At 37.4% G+C, this 15378-nt stretch overlaps 1 protein-coding gene across 6 annotated transcripts in view; it reads right to left on the bottom strand.

Moving 5' to 3' along the window:
• Positions 1-98: 98 nt before the first annotated feature.
• The window catches only part of LOC110044678 (doublesex and mab-3 related transcription factor 3, truncated-like), a 29194-nt gene continuing 13914 nt past the window's right edge, over positions 99-15378 (bottom strand). For 3 of the 6 annotated variants that reach the window (XM_089291347.1, XM_089291350.1, XM_020750240.2), the window contains exons 2-3: positions 8313-8748; positions 99-3053 (exon numbers count right to left, since the gene is read on the bottom strand). In XM_089291347.1, the coding sequence (XP_089147473.1) occupies positions 2248-3053; positions 8313-8748 (1242 nt within the window). In that variant the 3' untranslated portion in view covers positions 99-2247. Of the gene's footprint in view, positions 3054-8312; positions 8749-8999; positions 9369-9909; positions 9988-14264; positions 14448-15378 lie in introns of those variants that run through there. The other 3 variants (XM_020750241.2, XM_089291349.1, XM_089291348.1) reach the window with 3 other exon arrangements.

The following is a 15378-nucleotide window of genomic DNA, read 5'->3' on the forward strand; positions in this document are numbered from 1 at the left end:
TGTTTGTTTGTTTGTTTTTTTCCACGATGTTTGCAGTAAAAGTCCCTCCCTTGTGCCGTGAACAACGTGTCTTACACGCGTTAAAAATAGTGCAGCGGTTCGAAGTTACAATCTTTATTGCATTATTTTTGAAGAGTGAAGACCTACGACGATACAAGTTTTCATCTAGACGAATAAAATCTATAAATACTCTTTTTAGAATACTTTCTATACTAATACTAGTTTGCTTGAAGATAGGACGTGACTACAATACTAATGTACTTCTGTCTACAAGATTAACTGAAAGAGAAAGTTGCTTTTATCGTAAAACGCGCGCTCCGCTGAATGCCATTGCTAGAAAACGTCCATAACTCATAACAGCTTGTCTATGTTATAGCCGCCGGTATTGTCCAATATTACAGTATAGATTAGAGAGTTTTCAATTATCTCTTGCATTATTTTGTTGATTTTACCGTTGCTCAACCGTGTTTTACAAAGCTCTTTTAAACAAGCCATTCAGTTTTAGGAGATAAGAAAAGCATTGACAACAATACCTTTTTATACCAAATAACTGCATTAAATCGGCTGGACTACATTTTCGAGATCCTGAGCTGATTCATCTGTATTAGTTAATGCGAATTTATGATTATTACTTTATGCTATTTTATTATATATTCATCTATTTACCAATATTTATGTTAACCCTTTAACGTGCCGACTCAAGTAGTCAATGTTTAATTCCTCCTTACTGTTTCAAGATGTTATCAGGTAGGCAGGTGATGAGATAAATTCATTAACTGATGTCTTGGTGTAGTCACCAAATTCTCCCAACACGGTCATTGAAAGAAATAATTGGCAATCAGAGGGAGAAATGAAGTTCTGATCTCATGACTACAAGAGTTAACACGTGAACCTAAGAGACTCGAACATTTACCTTGAAATAGAACATTTCCCAGGGATTTTACACTACACTGTATACTGAATTACCTTCATCAGTAGATTACATCATGAATTTACTCCAAGGCGAATGCCCGGGTTCATTTCACGGTTTATATTTATTAAAATAAAGAAACGACAGAATGTCGCCAAAAAAATATTTCACAAAACTAAATATATTACAAAGCCTTTTTAAAGTCATTTATGGTGTCACGAATTATTTTCACTACTGTTAATTTTACCCAACGGCAAAAGAAAAAAACTACATCTACGCTAATTACCTATCAAGCTACAAGATCTTACAGAAGCAGGTCTCTGGTCGGCCTGTCCATAGCTCTCTAAGACAGGCAGCTTACAATGTCTTGGACCGGCCTGTCTATAGCTCGGCCTAATCAACTATTTCTAAGACAGGCACGCTAACTACCACGGTGCTATTTACTATTCTAGTTGAGTAAGAAAATAGTTTTATGGTACAAGCTCGCATTTTTGTCCAATTAACGTTTCGGGTTATTTACATGCACTTTACTGTTCGTTCCATAAAGGCTTTTTTACATGTTGGCTTCGTAAAACATAAGAAAAGATTTAATTTTATATAATTAAATGGCAAAAAATGAAATCAGCCACTGCAATTTATATGTACATCTCAAAAAAGACTACCACTAATGCTCTCTTTCCATAGCATTTTCTACTCCCATCAGTCAGGTACTTCAGCTGACATATTACGGGTAGGAGGGTCGTTATTCTTACTACAACGTCTTGAAAGCCTTGAATATTTAACGCAGTCTACCGTGCATTCTGAAGACCATCACTGAACAGGGTATAGCTAATCATATCATCTCTATTGCTATGATTTCATTTCTTTGCCACATAAGACTGAAGTAAAAAAAGCTTAAAAATTATAATACAATGTTGTAGAAATATATCTCTAAGAAGCATTATGAAGAAGGTACTTGAGAACTTCATATGGGGAAGAATGATATTTACATGTTCTACAATTCGTACTATCTTTAGGCAGCTTGGCTGATGGAACTGGATCGGAGCGCGAGTGAAAGGCAAATTTAAGTCGCTCTGATACACTCGAGTGTATATTGTTTTAGTCATATTTTAGCGTATGAGACTCCTAACTTACAGCACTGACACGTCTTCAGTCTACAATGCCATGCTGTTTCAGCGTTAGCTATTCATGATACTTACGTCATTAGAGGGTAACATCAAAAATAACATTCGTGTTTCTAATAGCATCTATTCTATTAATTTTTATCCAGTCTTACTGGGTACCTCAACTAATGCATCTTCGTATCTCAATTTCATATCGTCTGGATAGAACTAACTTCAAGCTTTTTCGTCAGCCTCACTTTTTGGAGAACCGCGGGGAGAGAGGGCCGGTGGGCTGCGGTCATTTCTTGGTAGGACCCGGTCCCCGGAAAGGACTCGTCCAGGCGTGCTCATGGTCATTAAGGCGGCAGTTGCCGACCGCATACTTTGACTGTACCGCATGTCTTCAAGGTGGGGTATTTTTGCCAAAGCTGGAATCGTCGACATCGGTAGCGAGTTGTGCTCTGAGATGGACGGTATCAGCGGAGTTGGCAGGTCCGGGTTTTGCCGCTTTGAGGGATCTTTCAGTACAGGCATGGGACCAGTTCCCGGAAAATAAACACATCCGGGGCATTGGCCACTGGCACACTTAGATGCCGCATGGTACTCGACAGCGCTTAATGGTATGCTGTGAGGAATTGTGGGAGAGAGAGGTGAGAAAGCCGAATAGCTAGAAGGTGGCGGAGGGCCTGGGAAGAGGCCGCGTGGTACACTGGCAAGTATTTGCCCTCGGGCGAGGGCTTCCTCATGACTTGGAAGAACGGTCTCTATTGTTTGAATCACATCACCTCCGCACCCCTTTAATATCAGCTCCAGAACGTTTCGTTTCTGCTCCGGGAAGAGCCGTGTTAAGATGTTCATGTACCTTGAATGGTCCGAAGTTGACATCACTTTGCCGTGTTCGCCATTGTTCAGAGAAACCTTCTCATTTCTTTGCCGTTTTGTGTCTGGTGACATTCTAGGCCGTCGCTCGTCCTCTTCTTCGTCTCGTTCACGTTTCCACCTATTGGGCAAAGCTTCACCGCTGTTTTCCATTTGAAATTCTGAAAAGAAAAATGATGATTATTTGAGAGCTATTATCAGAAACTACTGGCGAAGACACAACGAAATATTCTCGGCTATTACCAATAATCGAATCAATTTTAACAAATGGCCATATTTGCGAAATATAGTTTATATCATCCTCTCAAAATATCCAACATTTCTGAAACGTTACACGCCAAGGTTTAACTTAAAACAAGACGTTGTATCTGTTGCTTAAAACTGACCACCCTTGAAGTTGTCAGGTTGCTCGGAGATTGAACGCAGTTTGTCTCTGAACATGGCATGGGTTGGCAAAATAAAGCTAAATTGAGCAGAAAAGCGTCGAACGTTCTTCCTTCAAACGATTGTGATAAATGACGGTAATAAAAAAATACAGCTTACAAGATTTCCAATCTACGTGTTAAATTAAAGCAAGCAAAAGCTTGAATTAAGCCATCCATTTGAATTCTAATCTTTTACCGTCTGATAAGATCTTCATAATACCGGATAAAAAAATATCCAAAACTAGACTACAATGACCAATAACTCATTCACATACAGAGCAATATCGGACTACAGAAAGATTACCTTCAGTGCACTAAGATTGGCTCTTTTTGGTTTCGTGCAAGTTTGCGGAGGGCGCTTTTGCTTTCGTGACTGAACGCGATCCGATGTTAAATGACGATTAAGTTTCCTTTTTAATATATGCAAATGACCAGTATAGGCTTACAAGAAAAGGCTAAATCCACGGTCCCATTATTTATGTTTTAAATGTCTTTGAGAACTAAGATGGAACAGTTTGAGATCTATTAATTTTCTCTCAAGTTTAAACTCTCTTGCGGTCCATCTCCATTTTGAGCCAGCTTGACACAGAATACAATTTCCAAAAAAATAATTTGTCTAAATCCTTTGGGAAATAACTCAAACTCTTACAGATTACAATTTTGGCCTATTCTAGATGCTAGCATTTAATTTCAAGAAGTTAGATAGAACCTGGTTTTTCTCCTTACTTGCTTCACCCATGCAACCAACCAACTAAACAAAAGGTAGCTTTAAATTACCTGCCTTGACGTGTGGCAAGATTCTGTTTAAGTCTTTTGTAAGCACTGTTGGGGTAAATGCTCAGCTAGAACTTCCTGATTCTAAAGACATTTTGTCAGAATGCACGGTGAAAGTAGGCAGTATTTTGGAGACCACTGGCAGCGTTTACAAAAAGGCGGTCTACAATAAACAATGCAAAAACTGAACATTTTTTTCATTAGGATTGACACACTGCAAGCGGTGTTTTTCTGCCATTGATTCAAAAAGCCTGTCAATTTAAAACACTTCCCTTTGGTTTAGAGACGAAAAGAAATCAGTGCAAGTTCGATAAAACCCAGCGGAAAAAAAAATGAGATTTAAACAGTCGAGTTAATGTAATAACCAACAAAAATGGTGGAAAGAGGGGAAATCGGTTATTAACTTAATGGTTGAAAAAGGATAATTTTCATATGAATTATAAAATTGGAACTTGTTCCAAAGTCCAAACTTATAACTGGCAGTCATTCGTCCATAGCTTAACACTCAAATGGCTTTCTATGGCTTAAACATCAACCAGCTTTAAACTAGTAGCCTTATTGAGGTAATGAGGTAATTAGCGATAAAATTGATAAAGAAATCGCAGCTGGCCTTAAGGCTAAGAAGCAACTATAAGCTCTGTGGTTCAGCCTCCGCATGAATGAATGCTTTCACTAAATCAACGACTGAGTTCACCGCAAAGCCTGATGCAGACTAAGTTGTTTTTCTTTTGAAGGAATATCGTATGCAAAAATAAGGTTCATTTTCCGCACGACAGAGCAAATACTCGAATGGAACATACCGTATTCCCTGACGACCGCTTACAGGTAACCAAGCTCAATATGCTGACCCACTGTTTTGAGGAAATTGGAAGTGATAGCAATAGAAATTAAAACGTAAACCAAAGAATTTCTTCCCTCAAATTTCTACCGCATATAGTTTGACCTTTATCCTTTTGTAGTCGAGATTATCTAAAATTTTGCTCAATGTCGCTTTGTCTTTTGCCTTGTGGTCAGTACGAGTGCAGATGTACCGTGCTAAACGTCAACAACATTCCGTTCTACATAATAACAATAATAATAAAAATACATTAAAGCGTTCTCTGGTTAACATATTTAAAAACTATAATGATGATAATAATAACTACAACAACAATTTTCTGTAAAGTAATTCGCTTTCTAATTTTTAACAGTCAGCTTCGAACAACTTTGGCACAGTTACTGAACATTATTCTGTTGGCTTCCAGACAAACTTCATATAGTCTCATAAAATCAATATCATGTGTCCTTATTGAGAAAACATCGCACAATCTTTAATAACAATATATTAGTCGACCATTTTGTTTTTCACCCTGGGTTCAAATCTTCACTACAGGCAACATCTTGCTATAATTACTTCAGTTTAACTTCTCGACAATAAGAACTTATAAATGGATATAGACCTTTAAAATATTAGTTGTACTCCCGCCAAGTATATGGCTCAAACCGAGGAAACCCTTCGAAATAACCAGATTAAGCTGTTGATTTTCCATTTCGCCTTATGTCAGTTATTTTGACATTTTATTGTTAACTCTCTATGGAAAACGGCGACGAGGTGTATTAAAATCAAAACTATTTAACAATTCACACTCACCAGCGGTCAAATAAACGGTTTTGTGGCTGTTACACGACGACTCCTGGTCTTAAAATGATGTCTCGATCCAGCTTAATGAGGCTGATCGAGCAGAGCGGTGACTGCTCCAGTCTGGCAGAGCAAGTTCAACTCGGTACCAGATAAACTTGATAACAATCATGAAATACCACGATCTCTGCGAGTGTTTTTTTCTTTTTTTTTTTTTTTACACTTTAATACAATAACTCAGTAGGACCATTCTCACCACCGGCAATTGTTTTCAAGTAAACATGATGCCCTTGAAATTTTCGGCCCCGTGATTGGCTCCGCAGAAGCATCTGCATGTAACGGCATTAATTTCTTATAATTGTAAATAAAGAACAACGTGGCTTCACTGTCCGCTTCACTGTCGGCTTCACTGAGTCTCAGTCGCGGTTAAACTTTTTTGTGGGCTTCAGCTGTCTCGCGATTAAAGGTCAAAGTGAGGTTTAGATCACATGTGCCTGTCATAAATTGAAACTTTCCGAGAGGTTCGTTAACCAGCTATAAAGAAACTTTAGGAACGTGTTTTAAATAAGACACTTGCAACACGTGTTGGAAACAAGGCCGTTTGCACAGTGTATTGTTAAAAGTTTAACAATTTTTCAGTTTGACTCTTAAATATAGATCGAAGATTAAAGATGTTTTCCTTTTTGCAGCTTTCCCCCAGTTACATTTAAAAGACAGTCTATGTCAAAATGTATCTTGGAATCCTGTTTTTGATATGATATAAATCTTACAAACAAAATACCTCTAAATTCCTACCGGTAAAAAATGTGATGTGAACTTTAATTCACGTTAAAATCTTTAAGAGATTGATAAAAATGGAGAGTGCAACTGAAGATGTATCTTTTAGAGAAAATGATCAATGGCTGATTGAATAGCATAAAGCAGGTTTCTAACTGAACGTATTCACAGAGCAACAGCCAAAAATAGATTAAGTACCTGAAGCTGCTTAGAAAATAAACACAAAACTTCCCACGGTTTATAAATAAAACCATAAAAGACTGTGAAATAAAAACATCGCGGTTGAGACATAAACACAGGTTTCTATTTTCAGGGGATCAGAGTATAAACATGCAACACTTCTTAACCCATAATGCACTTCACTGAACGTTACCAGTTGTTTCTGTTAGTCTTCAAAATGTGGCACGTGTTTTTGGTTTGCAGTTTTTGAAACGTTTTACCAGAAATACGCACAGGTATTTTAAACTAAGTACTTCCATAGATGCAGACAAACGAATCTTTCTTATCGATGTCCTTCTGAAATCAGAACTACTTATCCAAGAAAGGAGATAAATTTACATATTATATAGCCGCAAGAACCATAAATGCAAATGTCTATGTCGATACAGTGTTTTATTTTATAGACAAACAGTTCTCAAATTTGTGATTACCTCGCTCAGTGTCTCACTCGAACGTCTTGGGAAAAAAAAAATCAGTGTTTTCGTATTATTTTTAAGATATTAGTCCAGATAATCATTTACCGCAGTACTTTGACTACTATGTTTGTGTATACATCACTCGCTCTTTTCAAAATACATCGGTTATTAATAAACGCTTTATTAGGACTAAAATTTCTGTCCGTGATTTTTTCATCTTTACTAGTTGTACTCTATCTGTTCACATAAGTTAACTGAGGAATATTGATGTGAGCGCTTCGACAAAAAGCAAAAATTAAGTTGGAACTTTCCAATTTTTAACAAGCTACAGTTAGATTTGAACAAATATGTTCATATAAAAAGATGATTGCTTTCCTTCTCCAACAAAATCAATCAAAAGTAACACCAGTGCATTTTGTTAAAATTTTCTCGATTTCTAACTGTGTGCCTAGTTTTTGTGCTGACTGAGTTTGAATACTAAATTTCGGCTATGCTCAGACAGGCAATTTTTTCAAACTCCAACACTTTTGCTCATATGAGGATACTTGATTGGAAATGTTTTGTTTACACATGCTTTCTATTTACAAATAAACAAATAGAGAGCAACTGCTTTAGACGACTAAGTATGGTGACAGTTTAACTATCTTAAAATCAATTACAGCCCGAAGGCTGACGAATGTTCGTACTATTCTTGCGTTACTAAGACGGCGATAAGCTTTCTTAGAAATTAACTCAACTGACCATCCAAAGTGTACTATTTTTTGTGAATGTGAACTGTAGTTTTTCAGCCATTCATAAACGCAGCACTGATCGATAGAAGCACGGAAATAAACCAATGTACATTGTATAGATTATAGACTTCCGCATGAGACTCATGGCTCAAATCAGCCTAGAACAGTTCAACATGTTATTATAACTTAGCCGCAGGCATATTGAAGCTAACCTCCCATTAACGCTTTAAACAAAGCCAGGGCAAGCCAAGACTTCACTAGTGCCGTTTTCGTGCCGAATGTGCGCGCGTACGAACCCCGGAGCCAATCAAAAGATTGCAAGAGCATTAAGCATTCCAAATGTTTTCCACCCAGTTGGAAACTTGGGCCTGACTTAAATTCCATTCGAAAAGAACGATTTTTCCTATTTGGGACGTGAAGGAAAAGGCGGCTAAAATAATAAGCAGTTTATCAAGCTTACCTTCGTTTGCACTACTTGTAGGAGATTCAAACTCATTGCTGACTTCGTCGTTTGGCGAACTTGATCGCGAAGATAAACTTGCGCTTCTCTGAGTGATTTGACCTTCTCGCGGAGATGTTGGCGAAGGAGGGATTATTCTTGATGCCTTGTGCATATTTGGATTAAAACACAACTGCATCGAACCATAAGAAAGATGGCTCGCCGCCTCGTCGCTTTCTTGCTGTCTTCTAAGCGCCACTTGCGCGGCCATTACTCTTTGTCTCTCGGCTATAAGATTGCAATCAGAGCATGCACAATCTCGCCATTTGCAAAATCGTTTGTGTCCTTTGAGAATAGAGATGACGCCGTGGTTTCTGCAACGAGCGCACTTTGGTGAACGTTGTGTTATGGACCCCATTGGAGGCATCGGCGATGACTTGATTTCAGTTGAAGAGGGCTGCAATAAAAATAACATTACGTTAGCTTACCCAGTTAAATTCCGAGTCAATCTCACCGTACTAGTGGGTCGAGTTGAAGCGACCTCGAGGACTTCAGCGGACATTTATTTTACCACAAGTAAAGTTTTAAAGAGCCTCTTTAGTTTGCATGTCTAGAATCAAACACAAAAGCTTCAGAGGAGTTCGGATAATTTAACGCAAAATGTGCATTGTGATTGATTGCGAAACTTGTCAGACAATTTCCATCTACCTTGGCCCGTTGCTGTGAAGTCCGTGAGCCAAAATTACTGTTAAGCGTTAGAGAAAGCTTTTCAAACCAAGGAAAACTAGCTAGAGGCAGAACTACAGCAGAGGTGTCAATTGCTATACATCAAAGACACTTTTTAAGTGAGACAACAAACTGAGCTATTTCGGTTCGAGTGGCTGACTAAATTTAGCAATCTCAATAGAATATATTAAGCTGAATTGGCGAGAAATTTGCCTATTATTGTTCACGGGCACCGTCCGTAACATATTTGTGACAAAAATGTCTGGGCTTAATTTAATAGTTGAAGTATTAAAATAGAAACTTCTGGAGTAACTTATCAAGGGTGATTACGTCGCTAACGTGAAAACGTAATTTAATCTTGACTCTTGACGGAAATTTCTGGTAATACAATGAACGTGACAGTCTAGGCTTTCTTTTCAAATCAGCATATCATTTCTTTAAGCTGAGATATTTTTTGAAAACAAAAGAAAATGAAATTATTCAACGAGCAAAAAAAAAAAGTAAGAACGATCTTTCCCAGTTAAGTTTTACAAAGCCTGGGCTCTATATTAAATGTTACAACTCTTAGTGATTTACAATTACTTATTAATAAAGAAAATGACAGATAAGAATTACTTTATCAGAAAGGAAACTATATGTACAAAGTCAGAACACAAAATAGAAAAATCCTGTTTAGATTTCCTACTTCCGTTGGCAATCTTTGTTTTAGCTTCGTTTGATAAGGAAAGACAAACGTTTAGAAGAAACTTGCCTCTTTAAAACAACACCAAAGACTGTGATACACAGAGGAGCACTCGAGCAGAACAACAAAATAGCAGAATTTTACACAATAAATCAAATCTACAGAAACAAAATACACTTAACCAAATCCACCGGGTAGAAATCTACTTACTTTAGCGTCACTGAGGTTTACAGCTTTCGTCGTTATGTTTTACCAAAAGATTAATCTACTAACTGTTACTAATCACTATTCTATACCGACGTCAGAGGTCAAGGTTGTAGGTATCTTTTCTAGCACATTCCTCAGCCTAAACAAACAGGTTTACTGCTCGGTGTTGTCATGGCAATACAAATAACCTGTCAAGGTACAAGTGAAACAATTCGCCAAAAGAAAGTCGCGATTTTTTATAGGCGGATTAGCACAATCTGTTATATTATCTAACTCCAAAGCTATGTTAAACTCATGGTCATGTAAATCAAAACAAGGGGCGGTGCGTTTTCTCCAGAAGGAAACAATTTAAAAGTTACGTATTGTGTTTTGTAATACGTTTTAACGCTTCAGCGAAACCAGCAAAAAAGGTGGCATAAGAAATATTTCATTCTGTTGTAGAGAACCTAGGTTTAATTGATCATTAGCCTGAATGCCGAGCGAAAAAAAACACTAAGAAAAAAAAAAATTACAAACTGGTTAATCTCGAGAATTCAGTTTCCTTTCACAACATGGTTTACCTGGGTTTGCTCAAGTTATTCGAAACAATTTTTTTACCGCGGCGAAATAATACAAAATTTATAAGCCCGTGAAGTGTAAATAATACTTCAACAAAGGTCAACAGGTAAACGACAAAGGAACGTTATAAATGAATATCTTATATAAACCTCTTGTAGCTCTGCGGGACATAGAAAGGTATTGATAACTTAGTTTACCTTCATAAAGTTTTGAAACATTTCCACGTGGCCCCCCTGAAGAGTTCGAATAACAATGAACGGTTTGTTGTTTTACAGACCGAAAAACGTTATTAACTTCGTCAATGATATTCAGGAAAACGCTATGATTACCCCGTCGTATTTTTGTTGGATCCATTGTATCAAGAAAAAAGCCAGCTGCATTACTAGTATCGAAGAACGTTTTAAATAGAAAACGTTTTTAACTTGAAACAGAAATTAACACAAGAAAACAGTCTGTCTGTACGTGGTGTATTTCCAATTGAGCTCTATGTTTCAGAAAACAATCTTTTATGTCTTTCATGTCTTTTTAAAAGCTGTCACTAATGTCATGACATGTCTGTCATAGCTATTTAGCTAAAGTCAAAACTCCAAACTCCAAATGCCTTGGCAATGAGGCCGGCAGAGTTTCCTCAATGATAGGTATTTCGCAATCGCACCTTTACGGGCCTCAACACAGTTGTTCTCTGTGAGTCCGTGCGTCATTTGGACCCTGAACAAATGGATCAACACAGCGTGAACTAAATGCGAACTGATTAACTTGATTGGGATCACATCGCCATCATTATTCAAGTTCAAGAGATTCTTTGTCCTTCTTGAAGTTATCCAACGCCACAAAAACCTCCTATCGCTCTGTAACTAAGTGATGACCTTTCTTTGGTGCGACCACATGACGGGTGATTATCTAGCGTGTATAATTTTAGCATCTCAGTCTAAACTTGTATCCTCTACTCAGTATTGTGGTATCACACACTATACAGAATCTAAATTTAACCGTTTAGTTATAGTTCGTTTCTCGTGGGAGCTGTGTGCGGTAGCTGAACATTGCTCTTCCTACGTCACTGCACGGCTTGAGATTGTTTAAACTCCATCTTCAATGGAGGCCGCCTAACAACAGCAAGGCTTCTAGTCTTAGTTAAAATATTTATATTGAGACGTAAGACACGGCGTTGCCGTGAATTCAATAGCTAGTTTCGTTTGTTAATTTAAGGCTTATCCTTGCTTGAGTGTATTTACTCTGTTCTAGGACCGGGTGTCTGATAAGTTAAGATTATTGACCAGTTGTGTTGATAAGGCACAACTCAGTCAAAGAATCCACTTGTACGACCACCACCGCAGTGTTACAAAGGGAGGCTACAACAGCATTTCTTCGCATTGTCATCTCAACTATTCAGCCGTATTGTATGAATTCATTGCTATTTATAGCTACAGTTGTTGCCGAATTGAAAACTCCAGAAACTTGAAGGAATGACGGGGTAATTTGTTCGGAAAATCGGATGAGATTCGGATTAAGTGTCTGAAAAACAAATTATCAAGCTCTTTCCGTTTCCGCTTCTTTTTTTTTTTTCTTGCTTAAAATATAACTGCTTAACTACCACTGCACAAACATTTTTCTAACCCGCCTTTGGCCCTTACTCCTCGACTAAATTTGATCAATTGACAAATAGACTTTAGGCGTTTAATTTCAGAGATTATCGTGATCTATTTTAGGATTGCAATAAACTCGCTCAGGTCAAGCCCAAATGTGAAGACATTGGCTGTCACCATGTTATAGACAGACTGTCGTAGTGAGAATCATTGCTCAACAAAGCTACAAAAATGATCGATCTATAACATCTGAACATCTAAAAATCAAGAAGTGGCATCTAAACCTGAATAAGGATGGTCTGGACAATCGAAATCTTGTTTTAAATATACTACGTTGTGTCAGCCATGCAGTAGTCTTTGACTTCTCATCGTTTTACTTTCCAAGTTTGGCTGATTAAATCTCCTGTGAGATCCAATGTTCAATCAAACAGTTTTGTTCACGGCTTTGCAGTTTATTTAGTTTGTTTTCAATCTATAAATATTGCAGTTACATTTCTATGGTTTAAAGCAATCTATAACAACCCGGTCTCACGATTTTTTGCTATTAAGTCTTCCTAGTTATTTTTCTGCTTTTTTTTTTTTACCTCCACACGAAAGTAGTTGAAGTTAGCAATCACAACTCCTTGTTAATAAGAAGATACCTTGGTCCTCTCAGGTCAGTTTAAAGTCCATTCTCTAAGTTTAACAGCCAGGAGTAAATGTAATATTCCAGGAAACATCATGGATAGGAAAAAGATTCTCAAACTCCGTTCGGTACTTTTATATTATCTTAGTTATGTTGCGACTGACTTAGTTATGTTACGCACTCGTGTGCGTCTTTTTTACTAAATCAATTCATTTTACACCATCCACAGTGTTTCTCAGGCTTGCCCAGGATATATACGAATAAATTATGTTAGGGAGGAAACTTAACTACTGAAATAACTAGAGATATCCTGCAATCGACCAGCATGCATCGCATCTAGAGCAAATAAAATACTACTAGTATTTCTACGAGTTTCAATCTCGCACACTGTCACTTTAAATTTGGTGTCGTAGCTCAAAATTCCTTGACTGCAACAAACGTCCAGCTTTTGAATGGTAAGCTCGACTTTTCCCTGAATGTTACTCTAGAGATTAAATTCCTCTTTATCTTAGTTCAGTTCTCTCATACTCCTAGTCACTTTATTATGCAGACGCTGGTGTTGATTACCAGTTTTTGTGTACAGCCAGGCTGATGAAGTCTGTACCTTAAAATATTTCGGTACTTGAATCCTGAGGAACAAACCTTGAACTCCCATGCTTTGATCAGGCGCTTATTTGTTGCAATATAAATGCATTTGCTGTCAAGCAGACATGTTACCCAGCAGAATTGCTGGAAGATGTGCATCGCGAATAAGTGTGCATTGTGTACGGCAGTCAAGAAAAGCAATTTATATTTCTAGCTGGCGACTAAAACAGTTAATGCAGTCCAGTACTATGCACTGACGGAGAAATTAAATGCTCACCATAAAGGAGCTCTCCCAGTTATAAGTTTAAAATACTGAAACATTACAGAATTGAAGAGACAACAACAAGCTTAATCAACACTAAAAATTACCTTCCTCATTAATCTACAAGAGAGTGAAAATCATGCTCAAAGAAGGGTACTTACTTTGCCACCAGAGATGTGGTACATGCTTGCTCGCGTGAATGTCAAGAGTTATTCAAAATGATTTGCCGACAGTTTATCCAAGATAATGAAAACAGAGTAATTACACTATTACTTCAACTGCAGGACAATCGGTCTTAAATAAGTTTAGGTGACTGGTGGTGCATCTTAACCTCTCAGTTTCGCTGTCGTAAAATTTTTGTTCACCATCCAGCTCTTTGCAATATAAGCCCGCCATTATATAGGCAATTCTAGAAACTGTGCGCGCCCTCACCCAAATCAATCACTGACGTTATGTGACACTAGCACGAAAAGTTGACCTTTTGATCTTAAAACAACTGAAAATGAGTTTAAAGATACTAATTGGATAAAGCAGACAGATTAGGCGATAAGTTGAAGACGCAGACCGGAATTCCAAGAACAATAACTGTTATTGACCTGTTGCTATCGTATTGTAAATTGTCTCTTCTAAGTTCGTCTGCCACGCCGGCGATAATTCGCCCATAGTTTATCACTCGTGTTTTGCCGCGAGACAGGACACCAAACTCAGCTATAGAGTAATTTAGCAAGTAAATTAATTTACTTACTATGGGAAAATCGTCCGAATCAGCCATGAGGTACGGTAAACAGACAATAAGCGTCGGAATATCTTACGATGCTGTGCGGATTCAGCCTTGCTGAAGTCGAACGGCAAGCTTTGCTGAGATGATTTTTAAATGTATCACTACCCGCGGAAACGCTTCCTCGCCGACAAACATCTTCCGCTAAATTAACGGCGTAACTGAATATTGGCTACATTTATAACATATAACTGCAAACTTATACTATAATAGCAACGATGGAAAGTTACGTCAGTTCCCACAGTGGAATGTTCTTGAATGTGTCGCTCCAGTCAACACGCGGGCTCCAAATATTTGCGGACGGGCAAATCACTCCACGTAATCCTTATTAAAAACAACGTCCAAATAAACCAGAATTTACTCTATTGTGATCTGGGCAGTTTAAAGTGAAAAAACAAAATATTACCTTAAACATATAGTCGTGAAGCTATAAATTACTGAGCATAATCCTCATTTAAGATACAAAGCGTAAATAAACGAGAATTTGCTGTATTGTATTCGCAAATGATTTAAGGTGTTTAACATGAAAGAGCCTGAAAATAGCACTTTAAAAACGTGGTTGTAAAGGCATAATCCGTATAAAAATTTACTTCTAAATAAACGAGAATTTACTCCATTGTATCGGTAAACAGTTTAAAACAAATTCAGTCGCGTTGTTATAAATAAATTCATCGTCATGAATGATTAAAACACGAACGTTAAATGATTCTTACTGAGACAGAGTTAACAGCAACGGAAATTTGTTGATGATGTAGGGCGTTTAAAATGAAAAGCTATATGTATTGCATTAAAACACCAGTTCTTTCTACCTTCGGCTTTAACTGCGCATCACACACTCATTATTTATTTTTTATTTTGTTTCACTATAATTACGTAATCATGTATTGCTTTCTTTCAGCTAAACCCTTCAACAAGATACAAATTAGCGTAAGTAATATCTATAGTAAAACATGAAAACTTAATACACGAAATATAATTCAATTTTTTTTCGCTAAAAGGCGTGGTACGATGACAAACAGGTTAAATGAAAGGAAACAGCGGTCTGATATTTGCTTTTGTCATCCGTCCCTCTATAAAACGA

The sequence above is a fragment of the Orbicella faveolata genome, unplaced genomic scaffold (assembly GCF_042242905.1).
Source record: "Orbicella faveolata isolate gen_17 unplaced genomic scaffold, um_ofav_v1 contig_24, whole genome shotgun sequence".
NCBI lineage: Eukaryota > Metazoa > Cnidaria > Anthozoa > Scleractinia > Merulinidae > Orbicella > Orbicella faveolata.